The sequence below is a fragment of the Herpailurus yagouaroundi genome, unplaced genomic scaffold (assembly GCF_014898765.1).
Source record: "Herpailurus yagouaroundi ecotype Mexico unplaced genomic scaffold, PumYag 28, whole genome shotgun sequence".
NCBI lineage: Eukaryota > Metazoa > Chordata > Mammalia > Carnivora > Felidae > Herpailurus > Herpailurus yagouaroundi.
Genome location: NW_024412376.1, coordinates 79,306,292 through 79,321,349, shown reverse-complemented (window position 1 = coordinate 79,321,349; position 15,058 = coordinate 79,306,292). Strand labels below are relative to the sequence as shown.

The 15,058-nt window shown below is 38.3% G+C and overlaps 1 protein-coding gene across 1 annotated transcript in view; it reads left to right on the top strand.

The window, feature by feature from the left end:
- The window catches only part of GSTCD (glutathione S-transferase C-terminal domain containing), a 131,964-nt gene extending 117,252 nt beyond the window's left edge, over window positions 1-14,712 (top strand). Inside the window, exons 9-12 of the mRNA XM_040476937.1 lie at window positions 4,476-4,609; window positions 6,942-6,972; window positions 10,478-10,547; window positions 13,358-14,712. Coding sequence (XP_040332871.1) covers window positions 4,476-4,609; window positions 6,942-6,972; window positions 10,478-10,547; window positions 13,358-13,494 — 372 coding nt within the window. The 3' untranslated portion in view covers window positions 13,495-14,712. The remainder of the gene's footprint in view (window positions 1-4,475; window positions 4,610-6,941; window positions 6,973-10,477; window positions 10,548-13,357) is intronic.
- The last annotated feature ends 346 nt before the right edge of the window (window positions 14,713-15,058 follow it).

Here is a 15,058-nt window from a genome sequence, read left to right as displayed (position 1 = left end):
TCAGAATGGTGACATTCTTCTAATTTTATCATTCCATCTTCATTTACTTGATTAACTGTTTGGTTATAGGAAAGGCTGGGTAAAACTAGATTCTTCCCCTGTATTTTCTGGTTTTCAAAGTGAGTTGGTTATCTACCAAAAGTGACCAGGTTTTTGTTTTTGTTTTTTTTTAATATGATTACTAACTCATCAATTTCATGTTTGAAATACTTCAATCCATTGCAGTTATCATTCTCACTGATGCTCAAATATTCCCATATTTGTTCGGTGGGAGCCCCTTGAGGTTGGCTCCTGAGTCCTTTTGATAGGACTTCAATAGAATTTGATAGTGTCTGTGCTTTCAGTATAACAAGACATCCCAGCTCATCTTGTGCATTTCCTGCCTCCTATCCAGCAGCAACTATTTCTCCACGAAGCTTCACATTCCTTTAAAGGAACATGGTATTTAGAGTACCACAATTTAGGTACTGGGGATAGTCATTGCTATTGGTTTGGTCTTTGTTTCCAGGCTTTACTGTGGTCTGAGCTAGGCAATTAAAAAAAAAAATCATTGTGGTTTCATACTGACACGTCCAACTTAAATTCAGGACTATGGGATTTTAACTTAGCCTCATTTATCTATCTCCTATCTTTTTCTTCTTTCTCCTAGGCTTAAAAAAACTTTTTGTTGGGGCGCCTGGATGGCTCAGTCAGTTGAGCGTCCGACTTCGGCTCAGGTCATGATCTCACAGCTCGTGAGTTCGAGCCCTGCATCAGGCTCTGTGCTGACAGCTCAGAGCCTGGAGCCTGTTTCAGATTCTGTGTCTCCCTCTCTCTCTGCCCCTCCCCTGTTCATGCTCTGTCTCTCTCTGTCTCAAAAATAAATAAACGTTAAAAAAAAATTGAAAACTCTTTTTGTTGTTTCGTAATGACATCAGCAGATGTCTTATTTGTTTTGTCTCACAATATACACGTTTGAGTTCTAAGACAAAAATACAACCACCGATGATGATTACTGAAAATAGTTCAAGAATTTTTTGACATTATTTTTCATCTAATAGTATCTACCATGGCCATGTAGAGAAATATTTTTCATTCCTCTTTAGAGCTGCAGAGTAAGCTACCAGTCCTCTGTCAATGGAAAATTGGCTTGTTTCCATTTTGTTGTTATTTCCAATATTGCCTCAATGAATAAGTCTTTTTATGTTTTGGCCAGTGTATCCCTTGAACATATTTTTAGAAGCGAGATCACAAATTACACACGTAATTTTGCTGGATATTGCTAAATTCCTCCTCCAAGGGATTTTGACATTTTTGTGTTCCCACCATCATTGTATGACAGTGTTTTCCTATATACCCTGGCCCATAGACTGTCATCAAATTTTAGAATTTTGCTACTCTAATAGGTGATAAGTGTTATCTTAATGTAGTTTAAATACTTATTTCTCTTATTTTGAGCAATATTGAATAGCTTTGGTTTAAGACATATTTGCATATTTCTGAATTGTCCAAATCTCTTGTCCATTTTACTATCAGATTACTGTGCTTTATTTTCAGAAGCTTCCTACGTATTAAGGATAGTAACCCTTTGTTTATGCTATAAGTTGCCAATTTTTTTCTCATTTTCTCATTTGTCTTTTTATATGTGGTTTTTGGTGTGGGGTTTTTTTTTTGTGTGCCATTTAATTTCTTTTTTTCATTTTTGCCTTGTCAAAGGTAAAATTTCCCACTCCCCTAGGTTATAGAGGAATTCACTCATGGTTATTGTTGTCTTGCATTTGAAATCTCCAGTCCATTTGAAATGTACTAGGTATGGTGAGAGGAAAGGATCTAATTTTATTTTTCATATGGCTGTAGGGTTGACCCACTATCACTTATTAAAAAGTCCATCTTTGGGGTGTCAGTCTGGCTCAGTCAGTGGAACATGTGACTCTTGACCTGAGGGTGCTAAATTCTAGCCCCACATTGGGTGTAGAGATTACTCAAAAATAAAACGTAAAATAAATTAAGTAAATAAAAAGTCCATCTTTTCCCCAGTAATCTGAAGTGCCACCTTTGTTTTATGCTAAATGTATTTTATACAAATATTCATGTTCAAATTGTTACATCAATCTATATCTCTCTTTATTATTTGCCTGTTATTTCTGACCTGCATTTGATAACAATGGAAATTAGGAGCATATGAAGCCATAAAACCTTTTAGGACTAAAATCTATTATGTAAATAGTTCTTAGTTTTTTTTTTAATGTTTATTTATTTTGAAAGAGAGAGACAGACAAAGCGTGAGCAGGGGAGGGGCAGAGAGAGGAGACACAGAATCTAAAGCAGACTCCAGGCTCTGAGCGGTCAGCATGGAGCCCAATGCAGGGCTTGAACTCACAAACCATGAGATCATGACCTGAGCTGAGGTCAGATGCTTAACCAACAGAGCCACCCAGGCACCCCAATAGTTTGTAGGTTTAGTTGCTTTGTTTAAATGGGGGAAAGCAATTCATTCGTTTGTGTGTAGCAAAGAAAATGTGAACCTAAATAAAGAGAGATTCATAAAAGCAAATTGTCTAAACTTTTCTTAAGAGACTTAAGAGGGTTTTGTCAGGAAGCAGCCTGATGTAATTAATGCATGAGTTCAATCTCTGGGGTCAGGATCCTGCCCCTCAGGACCTGCTTTGTTGTGGGCATGTTCTTAATTTCTCTGAGCCTTGGTTTCCTTACTTCAGAAACGGAAATAATAAAATCTTGGAGGGTTGTCGTGAGCACAGAAGGATCTGCGTGCCATCACCCAGCCTAGTGCCCCCACATAAAGGGCATTCAGGGAGTGTTGTTTCTCTTTTCTTTCCCTTCAGGGGAAAATACATCTATAATTTTTATGGTGAGGTTTTCTCTGGCTACTCATGAAAATAAGAACGGGTCTTATTTTTACTCTGCAAAACTGATAAAAGGGGTAGATGAGAAATCAAGGTTCTTTACTTCCAATACCTCTGTAATTGCTGCCTTCACTGGACAGCAGCCTTCCCAGGCTCTACTTTCAGAGTGAAACAGGAAAGGTGGATTGACAACAACCACAGGGATTTCTGACTTCTAAACTAATGTAAGCCTGGAGGGAGGGGAGATTCCAGAGAAGGAGTGAGAACAGAGATCTGGCTTTTCTCTTCTCAATACAACATTGCTTTTGGTTTTCCAGTTCAAGAGAGGAATCTGGCTTATGATACAATTCCCAGAAAATCTCCTCTTCATCTTGAAAGCCCCTACCTACCCTGAAGTTGAGAGATCTGTCTTTAGAAAATATAATTATAATCCAATACAGTTTGGTTCTGTCCAGAGTGAGATGGATATCTGAGAATTTTTCTGACAAAATGCTTTATTTTTTAAGATCCCCATATCAGATTTTCTTTCATAAAGTCCTATTTTGCTTTATTTAGCTTAATTTCACAAATGTCTATTTTAGATTGTGATACAATATAGATATATTTAAGGAGTTTGTTTGGAAAACATTTCAAAATCATTTTTGAAGTTTTTTAAATGAATTATTGAAGCCCTAATCAGACTTTAATTCATAATTTTATTCCTTTCTTTTAAAATAAACCCATTTAAAGTAGTTTTATGCATTCATCAATGTTAAGAACTGTTATATGAATATGAAAAGGCACTACTAAAAATAATTTGATCAGTTTTCACACAACATTGTTAGATTATATTCATGCAGCATTTGAGTGTTTCAAATACATTTTTATTTAATTTTTGCGACAGCATTGTTATATGTCAATATTGTTAACATAGCTTATTTATACAGAAGCCCAAAGAAGTTATATTTTAAATGGCCCAGGATTTCCCAGACAACTACAGTTTGAGACTAGAAATTCAGATTTCAATCTAGTGTTCTTGCCACAGTGCTACAACCAAACTAAGTTCATAATCAGCAAAAGCATTAGGTTTAGACATGCATACATATAAATTTTCCATAGTTAACATAATGGCAGATTTTCCATTGAATGAATCTTGTACTTCATTTGCAATATTCCATTTGTAACCTTGCTTAGTTTTCTTGCTTAGTTTTCTTATGGATATTAACCAGTCCTTTGGTATGTCCAAATGAGAACTATTTAAAATATTATGGAATAAGATTCTGGTAACTTGAAACTCTCAGAGGATCAGTCCTCACAAAAAGTTAAAAAAAAAAAAAAAAAGGGGGGGGGGGGGGGGGGTCCTGGGTGGCTCCGTGGGTTAAGCCTCTGAGGATTTCTCAGTCTGTGAGTTCGAGCCCTGCCACAGATTCTGTGCGGACAGCTCAGAGCCTGGAGCCTGCTTTATATTGTGTGTCTCTCTCTGCCCCTCTCCTGCTTATGCTCTGTTTCTCTCTCTCTCAAAAAGATAAATAAGTAAAAACATTAAAGAATTTTTTTAAACAAAGTTAAAAAAAAAAAAAAAAAAAAGAAGGCACAATATAGCCCTGTTGGGCAAGAAAGAACTTAGTCCCTGTGTCTGGTTTTGTTTTCCAGGTGGCATTGCATGCTTGCGGAGTGGCAACAGACATGGTGATTGAGCACTGCATCAAAACGCGGGCTGCCTTTGTCACATGCCCTTGCTGTTACGGTTTCATTCAGAACACCTCAAAGTTTAATTTTCCAAAAAGGTGAATTTTAGTGTTCTACCTAAGGCACCAACGTGGGGAATAAAGTAACATACAAAACTCATTCGATACGAAGCTGCAGTGAAATTTCAGTTTTGAGCTCATTTCGTCTTTCCCCAAAGGCAGGTATTATTTATAAATTATATAGGGAAAAGACGATCTCCTCTATGGCTTCTCCTTGACTTTTCTCTGGATCCGGCTCCAGAGAACGCATTTAGAAGCAAGTCTAAGGGTGAGCCGACTAGGAGTCTGATGGCTTCGGCACTTCTCGTCACCTGCGAGAGGCAGTAGGTGTAGCGGTTGAGTGCGTAGGACCTGGAAGTCTTCTGCCTGGGTGCAAAAATCGGCTCCTCAGACTTTTACACGTTGTTTCACCTCAGGCAATTTTTCTTCAACTCTTTTTGCTTACGTTTTCTATCTACAAAATGGAGGTCATAACAGCAACGTCCTCACAGTTTATGTAAGAATTGAATGATCTATGTGTAAAGCACTTAGAAGCAGCATATAGTAAGCATTCAATAAAATGTGAGCTGTTGCCAGTTACAGTAGCAGCAATAGTATTTATTTATTTATTATTTATATTTAAATCCAAGTTAGGTAACATACAGTATACTCTGAGCTTCAGGAGTATAACCCAGTGATTCATTTCTTACCTCTGACACCCAGTGCTCATCTCAATAAGTGCCCTCCTTAGTGTCCATTTAACCCATCCCCCCTATTTTATTTTTTTAAGCTAATGTCTTTACTTATTTTGAGAGAGAGCTAGAGAGCAAGCAGGGGAGGGGCAGAAAGTGAGGGAGACAGAGGATCCGAAGTGGGCTCTGTGCTGACAGCAGAGAGCCACATGAGGGGCTCCAACTCATAATCCATGAGATCATGACCTGAGCTGAAGTCAGACACTTCACTGACTGAGTCACCCAGGTGCCCCTGAGCATTCTTAAGATAGAATAGATTAAATACGTTCGTTTTGAAAATTCTATCCCATAATGTGTCAAAAAAAAAAAACCTTCTTGATCATTTGCATGATTACTTTTAAGAAATATTGGAAAATTTCCATCAGAATTTATACTTATAGGCTCTGAGTAAAGTAACAAAGTACAAAAAAATAGCTTTCTTTTACTTTTTGAATTTTTTTCTGTATTTCATTATTTTGTTGTTTACCACAATTTGCTACTAGTTGAGAGAAAACCAAAGAATTTTGGAAAAGCAAATAATAAAATATAACTTAAGGTTTATGCAATAGCTGAAATGTCTCTTTATTCTGAACCTATACAGATAAAATGTTTGTTTTACAACCCATCAAGAAATCTGTAAGTCTAGCACTATAAAGATTCTTAAGAATGCTAGTTTGAGTTATTCAGCCTGCGGTTTCACTTAATTGATTTTAAAATCTTACTTTAGTGTCCGTCAACGTTTTCATATCTCTGTAAATTTATTGATACTTTCTCCTTTTGTCATTGGAAAACTACTCCTCGGCCATTATCCCCCTCCCCTAATCACCCCAAGGTCAGGTACCAGACAAGTAGGGACAGCCCTGATCTCCAAAGCCACTGACATTATTCAAGCCATCCCTTCTTGTGGAATTCCCTGATAAAGGCTCCTGCCCACATTTTATCCCACTCCCTTTGCCTTCTAACCAGCCTGGTACTTTCCCATGTGGCCCTGTGTGGGATACCTTCTCCTCTGGGGAACTGTGAGGAAAAAACTGTCTTTCCCCTGGCAATCATCCCCTCATCTGTTGGCTTCAGCACCCCTGAATAGCAGTAAACCCTACGTTTTAAAGCACCTGAATCTGGGGCGCCTAGATGGCTCAGTCAGTTAAGCATCTGACTTCACCTCAGGTCGTGATCTCATGGTTTGTGAGTTCAAGCCCCACATCCAGCTCTCTGTGCTGCCTGCTTCAGGCCCTCTGTCTCCCTCTCCCTCTCTCTCTGCCCCTCCCCAGCTTGTGCGAGTGGGCACACATGCTCACTTGTGCGCGTGTGCTCTCCTTCTCTCTCAAAATAAATAAACATTAAAAAAAAAGAAAACACCTGGATCTGTGTGCACCCATGTGGGAAAGAGAAAAACAAAATGGTTGTGTGTCTCTAATAGTCTAAACAGTCTTTGAAAAGTTCTTTAAAATTAGTAACATACTGATAGCATGCCTTTGGCTTTTCTTAAAGACATTTCAAACTGGTATAGTTTTTAGTTTAGGATAGCATTATGTACTCCTCAGATAAAATATGTATTTTTGTTTATATTTTCTTCTATGTAGAAATATAGATGATTCTATTCCTAATCTTTGGTTTCTCTACTATTTAAAATAATGACTCTTTTTTCTTTTCTATTTCAGTGAACAATTCAAGAAAACTTTATCGTACAAGGTAACCTCAAAAATTTCTAGATGTCTTTCTAATATACTTTTTATTCCTTCTTTATGTTTTTCCTCTCTCAAATTTCTAATGGGATATGTAATCTATAGTTACCTTAGAATTACTCATTAACATCTAATACGGTGTCGGGGTGGGGGGGTTGCTTTCTTTTGGGGTGGCTTTTTTTTTGTTTTGCAAATCAAGATTAATGTCCTAATAGGTGGCAAGATTCGTGAAGGGTCTGAGAGTTTACCCTGCAAGCTAACATGTTAGCCTGCCACAGTTTCATGGATGCTGGCAGATAGGAGACTTCTGAGTCAGAAACACAGAGTAGCATCCAGACTATCATCATTTTTGCATTGACCTCCTGAGACCCAGTTCCCACTGGGCAGCACAAAAAGGGCCCAGTGACACCCTCACACACAGTGAGTTGCATTACGGGAGAGGAAAACTGAGCTTAGAAAGCCAGATGTCTTAAGATTTAATCTTTAAGCCCTTTGCTCCAGAGAGAGACAGTATGTAGTTTCCAAAGCTGCTCCCTATATAAACATCTTTGAGAAGAGGATCTAGAACACAGGCAAATTTTCCTGTAAAAGGTCAGATAGTTATAAATATTTTGGGTTTTGTCAGCCACTTAATAATCTCCCACCAATTATACTTTGTCCTGGTCATTGTTGTTGCTTTTGTTGGTGGTGGTTGACAATCCTTTAAAATTGTAAAGACTATTTTTAAGTTGAAAGCCATACAAGAAGAGGTCATAGGCTGGATTTGGCCTGCGGGCCACCATTTGCCACCCCCTGGTCTGGAACCAAGGGCACGAAGAAGGCATGAAGAAACACAAGAGACCCATGGAGAATTGTCTCTCAACAGTAGTCAGAACATTACATAGTTTTGAGTCACCACTCTGAGCAAAACAGTTTTCCAGCTTTCTAAATATCACTGGCTAACTAATTGGTCCATAACATGGCATGATGCAATACAAGAAATGGGGATGAAATTTGCCAGAAACACATAAATAATCCTATTAGAACTTGATAAATTACTTTAGATTCTTAGTTCACTTCTTGCACATGTATAAAAATATATAGTCTCATTTTGTGTGCCAGCACGCATCTTTCAAGATTTTTCCTTCTCCATCCAACAGTGAAGTAGTGAGGGACTACTTGTACCACCTTGGCACATTTATCTCCTTCACCTCTGTCTCCCACCCTCTCCTTTCCCCTCCCACCCCCACATCTGAGCATACACAGATACCTATGGAGGGGAGAGGATCTTGAGTGTTCATGCTTTCATCCAGAACCAGACTTTTCTGGTCTTTCCCTATTGGATTTAAAGTTTGTATGTCTTAGGGAACTATAGGGTTTTGAGGGAGACATTAGGACCCCAGGAACTTTATTTTCATAAGACTCAACACCTTACCTTTCTCTTACAAGGCCCTGCCAGCCTGCCAGTAAAATAGACAATGAGTTGAAAAATAAACACAAATTAGGTCCCCGTTTTTAATCCATCTTTGAGGGATGATAGCTAAAAGCAAACTGAGGGGCGCCTGGGTGGCGCAGTCGGTTAAGCGTCCGACTTCAGCCAGGTCACGATCTCGCGGTCCGTGAGTTTGAGCCCCGCGTCGGGCTCTGGGCTGATGGCTCAGAGCCTGGAGCCTGTTTCCGATTCTGTGTCTCCCTCTCTCTCCACCCCTCCCCCGTTCATGCTCTGTCTCTCTCTGTCCCAAAAATAAATAAACGTTGAAAAAAAATTTTTTTAAAGCAAACTGAGAGGATGTGTGGAAAAACCTAGGGCAGTGAAGACACAAGGTGCCACAGTCTCGCTGGCTAGAAAAGAATACAAAATTTCTAAATAATACAGACAGGGCACCCAGTCTCTTCCAGAGAACAGAAAACTCACTAGTACCTAGTTCATCTTTGTCTCCCCTTTCTCCCACACCCCCAAAAGCTGCTTGGCCACCAGCCCTTTTGAGGGTCTCAGGTATAAAGGCTCTGGAGAGAAGTCTCAGCTTCTTGGATACTGTGGCAAGATGGTACCTCAGTATTTCTTGACTTAACCATGATGGGTGGCCTGCCAGCCAGAATTAAATGCAGCTAGTGCCCCTATATATTGAGAGTCACTCTGGCTGCGTTTTTCTCCACAGCTCAGTTCACCAGCAAACCTTTACTGACTTCCTACTATGTGCTGTCCCCTTTCAGAGTTTAACTTCTATTGGGGAGAACACATACACAAATAATTCCAGTAAAATCTGGTGATGCTTATAAGGACAAGAGAAACAAACCCCATCTGAGATGATTGCCTCACCATTAAATGACTTTTAATTTTCAAATGCCATCAAGACAAGGGCATGCTTTTTCTTGCCTTTTCTTCAAATTACATCATCCTAAATCCTTCTTGTGACCCGTTGTTGATGCCAGTTCATGGCTGCTTAATAAAAGTTATTCACTTGAACCATTTTATTAGTGTCCTACCCATTGGCCACGAAATTTTATAGTGAGCATTTTTTTAATAATGCATAAAATTTGAGACAGAGGTAACCCCTCAAAAAGACCTAACATCACACAGTTACTTCAATTACCTTATTAAAAAATGGAGGCCTCGATTGAATGTACAAAAGACTAAGGGAACAAAGAGGGATCGGAGTTCAACCATTTGCTAAGTTGACAGGTGAGATCATTTACACCCTTGGAAACTGCAGCTGTTCTGAATGAACAGTTGTCATGGGACATTGAAGTCATCTCCACTCCGCCTGATCACTCACCTGTGGCTGCTTGCAGATTTCATAGTGCCTTACAGACTCATCAGCTCTCTGTCGCTACACAGCCTTGTTCTTTTTTGCATTAAGGCAGTCTTTCCTAAAATTAATCAGAACAACTCTCTCTCCCACTCTCTCAAGTCATTGTTATGGTTGGCCTGAAACCCGAAATTGATACAGCCCCAGAAGCCTTTGGGAGTGAGAGGAGACAGAGTGAGCCAGCCTCCTCTCCTCCAAAGGGACAAAGGAAGAATCTAGAAAAGCGTAGGAGTAGCCAGCACTTTGCTGGGTATCCCAGAGAACTACAGAAACCACAGACAGTGATGATCTTCTACAGTATGTTAGTAGGAAGAAAAACCACTGAGACTGTCTTCTTGGAGCCACTAACCCCAACCCTAACCCTAACCCTAACCCTAGCCCCACGTTCCTGAGATTCAATTTTATTACAGGAAAAATACAAGTGAATTTTAGGTCTTTTAGTTTAACACATGATAATCACAAATTGTAACTATATTTGAGCTAAGAGCAACTAGTGAAATGGCCCTGAGGATTTTCCTTGCACCTGTTCCTAAGAACTGCATCTGAGGAACAGTCTGCTTGAAGGGAAAAAGTTACTAACTGCCATTTTCTGAAAATGTGTTTCTTTTAGAAGTATCATGTATGCAGTACTTTATTCAATTAAAAATGAGTGGTTTTTATAATTTTCACAATTTTGAAGCAGAAAAATAAAATAGACTCACATCCTATTGCTTTATCTTTTAGGAACACATGATTCTGTGCAGATTTGCAGATCAGACAGCTGTCCAGCTTCCAGCCCAGCGAAGGCTCATAGGTATGTGTTTTCACAGAGCAGCTGGTAAGTAGATTATATACAATATGCCTAGGAATGAATGGACTGGCTTTATATGGGGGAAACTGGTCCATTTATCAACAAGGAACTAAAGTCTGTTTTTCCCAGAAAAGGCAATCCATATTGAAAAGAGCTTTGTAACTGTAAGAGTATTTTATCCCATTTTTGTTAACATTAATACTTTTAAATTCATTTTCAATATTTGTACATTGTGTAGAATTATGTTCTTACTGTTATGAACAAACTGAAGGATCTGTCAAAAGCCACAGAGGAAAATAATAAAAATGGGAAAATCAAGTACACATGCCAAAATTAATGCATTAAAAAATATGTAAGCAAGGATGATAACGTTTTCTTTCTTGGTAAATGTATACTTGTGTATTATTAGTCATACACCAGTTTATTTGACATCTGTAATAGTAAGCATTACCTTGGAATTGGAAGACCTACAATAACATATCAAGTTTAAATAATGAATTTAAAGTCTTATCCAAGACTTTGCTTTAGAAAAAGAAATCGCATTTAGATGGACAACAGTGACTAACAGTGCACATTTAAGCATTGAGCTAAATGCCCTTACCCATCATCTCAGTAAATTCTAATGAAAATACTTATGGGATATGTACTGTTATTTAGACTTTACAGATGAAGGAACTAGGACAAAAGCCTGTCCAGTAGATGATGGAGCCACACTATGAACCCAAATTATTCGATTCCAGACATGAAGCTCCTATCCACTTTTGCAATGCCCCCCAGTTGTGGAGTCACATCACTGGAAGGCTGGATTCCAAAATTAGGGCTTGAGATGATTGAGTGGAGTCAAAAATAAAGCCCCACATTGAAGGCCATCATAGTATATGGGAAAACAGATGGCTATTTCTTTGAGCACCAGATGTGGTAATTAGCTTACATCCAGGGACTGTATTGTATGAGAAGTAGTTATCTTTAAACTCTAAAGTCAAGATACACACAGTGAGAGAGGCATTTGAGACCTGAGGCTGAAGGAAGAAGTGATTTCCTTCTCTTTCTCACACTCTGGAGCATAAACATATGGAAAAATCTCTTCCTCTTTCCTGCATGCAACCTCTGTCCATTTCCCACTCTTTTTCTCCTCCTCCACTCCCTATTCCCAACACTTTGAGTTCATCGAGTGTACATTTGAATGTTCAGGGAGCGCTGGAAGGGAAGTTGCTGGAGTTGAACAGGAGGAGTAGCATCTGGCATAATCACTGGCATGAGGGGAGGGAAAGTCAGGTTCAAAGTCATAGACTCCATCAAACTTCAGCCTCCGTACTTTGCACGGGCCATACTTTTGTTCTATGAACATTTTAGGAGGCTTCCCAGGCCCCAAAAGGTAGACTACCAACAACTGAATATCAGTTGTAAAGATACTTCAACATGTGAAAACATGAGATTCTTCTACGTAATAGAAAAGGAAAAATTAACTGGACTGGGATCCAAGCCAAGGATAAATGAACTGCAGTGTAAGTCCAGGGTGGGTACTGAAGGAATGCAGGGCATCTATTCTGACAGAGAATGTTTCATTTTAAACTTAAGAGTAGATGGGCGTGGGGGGAACCTTTACAGATGTCTTAAAGGACAAACAGTATTTTAAGAGAAACGTCAGCCACACGGATGTTGATGAACAGAGGGTGATTTCACCTGAATGGAATTCAAGACATCTCTCTTTATATCATTTCATTTCTAACATAGCTCATCCTTTTTGGCATAGGGGCTTTTAAGGAAAAAGTACAAAATAAATATTTTAAACCTTAGTGTCTTGTTGCCAATTCTTACCTACACATTTCACCTTCCACTGTTCTTCTGTCTTCCATAGACAGGGTTCTTCTGTCTTCCATAGAACTTCTCTATTTCAGTTATCTGGCTTCACTTCTGAAGCTGTGTAAGTCTAGCAGTTTCTGCAGACATTCAAGTAAATTATTTAAAAATAATGTTCAGTCATTATTATAATTAGGAGGGAAAATGGAATGAAGTTCTGCATAGTCAGTAACCTTTTGGAGGATGAAGTTCATATATTTAATTTAGAGGAATTGAAAGAATAAAAGTAAACCATAGCTTTGAATATATTCAATTTCAAATCATTTTTATTTCCAGACCTACCTTTAACATAGAAATTAGCATTGGCCAAAGGAACACAAATTAGCTGCTTTGCCTGCCAGGCAGGTTTTCTTTTTTGTTTACCAAAGATTACACAGAAAATTGAATACCACTATTTTACAGGGATGCAGGAGTTCTGAAAATTGATTATATTACACTCAACCTGAAATAACCAACACACTAAGAATTTTCGCAAATATTTTCCATTTCTCATTTTCCTTGTCCTAAAAATTCCAGGTTCAAATGTAGTATGTCTTTCAGATGTCTCATTGTTAGCATGATACTTCAAATATTATAAAGATAGATGTTAGTTTTCCTTAATATTACAGGTAGTATATTTTCATAGGGAATGCAGAGACCAGGTCTTTAAGTGTACTTTTAACCAAAGTGGGAAATAGGATCTGTAGCCTATATTTAGATTTATTTATGAATACATATTAAAAAGTGAACATTCTCTAAACCATTAGCAGACACAAATCTGTGAAATGTCATATGTGATTGTCTTGCATCCATACCGATCAAGAATGAAGTTGAAAGAGACCAAATGGGGCTTGGGAACAAATAGCATTCCCCATGTACTTGTGGATTTTATCACTGTGTAGAGTCCCTTAGACAAACTGAAATTGCACTGTTTGATGTGGGGTGTCTCATGATACCATTTTTCTGTATTTCAGGAAAACAGTGCATGTGCCTGGTGGATCTGGATCGAGCAAGAGCTGCAGAAGAACGTGGTTACTCCGTTCAAGTAATATCCATGGAGCCGGAGAGCTGCTCTCCCAAAAATAACATGATCGTGGGAGTCCCCATTTAGAAGGAGATATTCCCATTTGATGTTTTGCCATCCGTTTTCATGATGAAAGCCCAGTGGCATTTAGGAGGTTCTTGGCATAACTAGAAAACAGCATTAGCCATCTTGAACTTATTGTGCTCAGGAAGGAGAGCAGCAGGAAAATCATGGAAGAAAGGCTGCCTGCAAAGCATCACAAATGCTCTTGTAATGTATGATTAAAGGACCGCTGGTTTTCATAGTGAGAATCCCCTGAAGTCCCAGCTGCCAACAGAATAATACTCGGTAGTGGAGGTTCCATCCCTAGAATAACAATTTCCTTCTCAGCTCACAGCTTTTCTGATCTTGCCAATGTGATGTTCAATTCAAAACAATGAATCGAAGCCTTTATAATCATTGCAGCCTTTGTAACCATTTAGATATTCAAATGGAGGCCACAACTAGACTCAGTGGGGTTTGCTGGTTGGCTGGTTGTATTTTTAACAACTGGTCTTTTTCTATAATTTTAAAAAAATATCTCATCAGGCAATTACAGTATGGTTAACTTTTTAAGCTAGGGTGAGTTGGATTTGTATCTCATTTCATACACTTCCTTGAATATATTTCCCATAAATTACCAAATGAGATCATCACTAGTTCAAACATTTTATATGAAGACATAAAATAATTGCAGCAAATCTCCCATTATGGAAACATGTAACTTGGACATAAATTCTAACTAATCAGTAAACACATTGATCGATTGTTTCAAATTTATAAATAATTATTGAGGATCCATTATTTTCAAGACCTGGCCTACATTCTTCTAAGGGTACAAAGATGAGTTGCAAGAAACATGATGCCTTGTCTATGGAATAATCATGGAAAAGAAAAGTGAACGAATTAGTTAAGTTCTGTATATCATAATATAATGTGTGGTCACAAGATTTGTTTTCCAGGTATCGTATCTTTTAGTTACGTTATCTTGGTAAGACGTATTGAATATAGATTGGAGGTGGGAGGAGGGCAGAATTTGGAAGCTTATTTGAGTATTTCTCCCTTCTCACATTCTCCTATTCCACTAGCCAAAGTTTTGAAAGACAGATGGCATGTCCTTTCTCACATGCTGTTAATTATTTAACTTTTACATGTCCTAGGTTATTCCATCTGAGATGAGATTTATTTCATTGATTTTGATGTTTTCAACCCCTGTATGACACATACCAAAAGGAAAAAGAACTCTAATAAAAAACTCTTTCCTCAGTGTGGGCTAAAATGTAGGAATAATTTACTCAGAGGAGGGAGGGATGAATTCTTGTTTTCTGAGATAAAATTTAAGAAAAGAGTTAATCATCAGCCCTGAGTATTTTAGTCATTTTTACCTATAGACACACCATGCTCTTTTATCCTGGGCTTTCTTTTTTAAATGAAGTTATAGTTTACAGACAATAAAATAACAGATTTTAAGTGTCTAGTTTGAGAAGTTTTAACAAACTGCCATGCAACTGCCACCAGAAATAAGATATAGAGTATTTCCACCAGCCCAGAAAGCTCTCTGACATCCCTTTCTGTTCAGTTTCACCTTCCCCACAGACAACCTCTTTCTGAT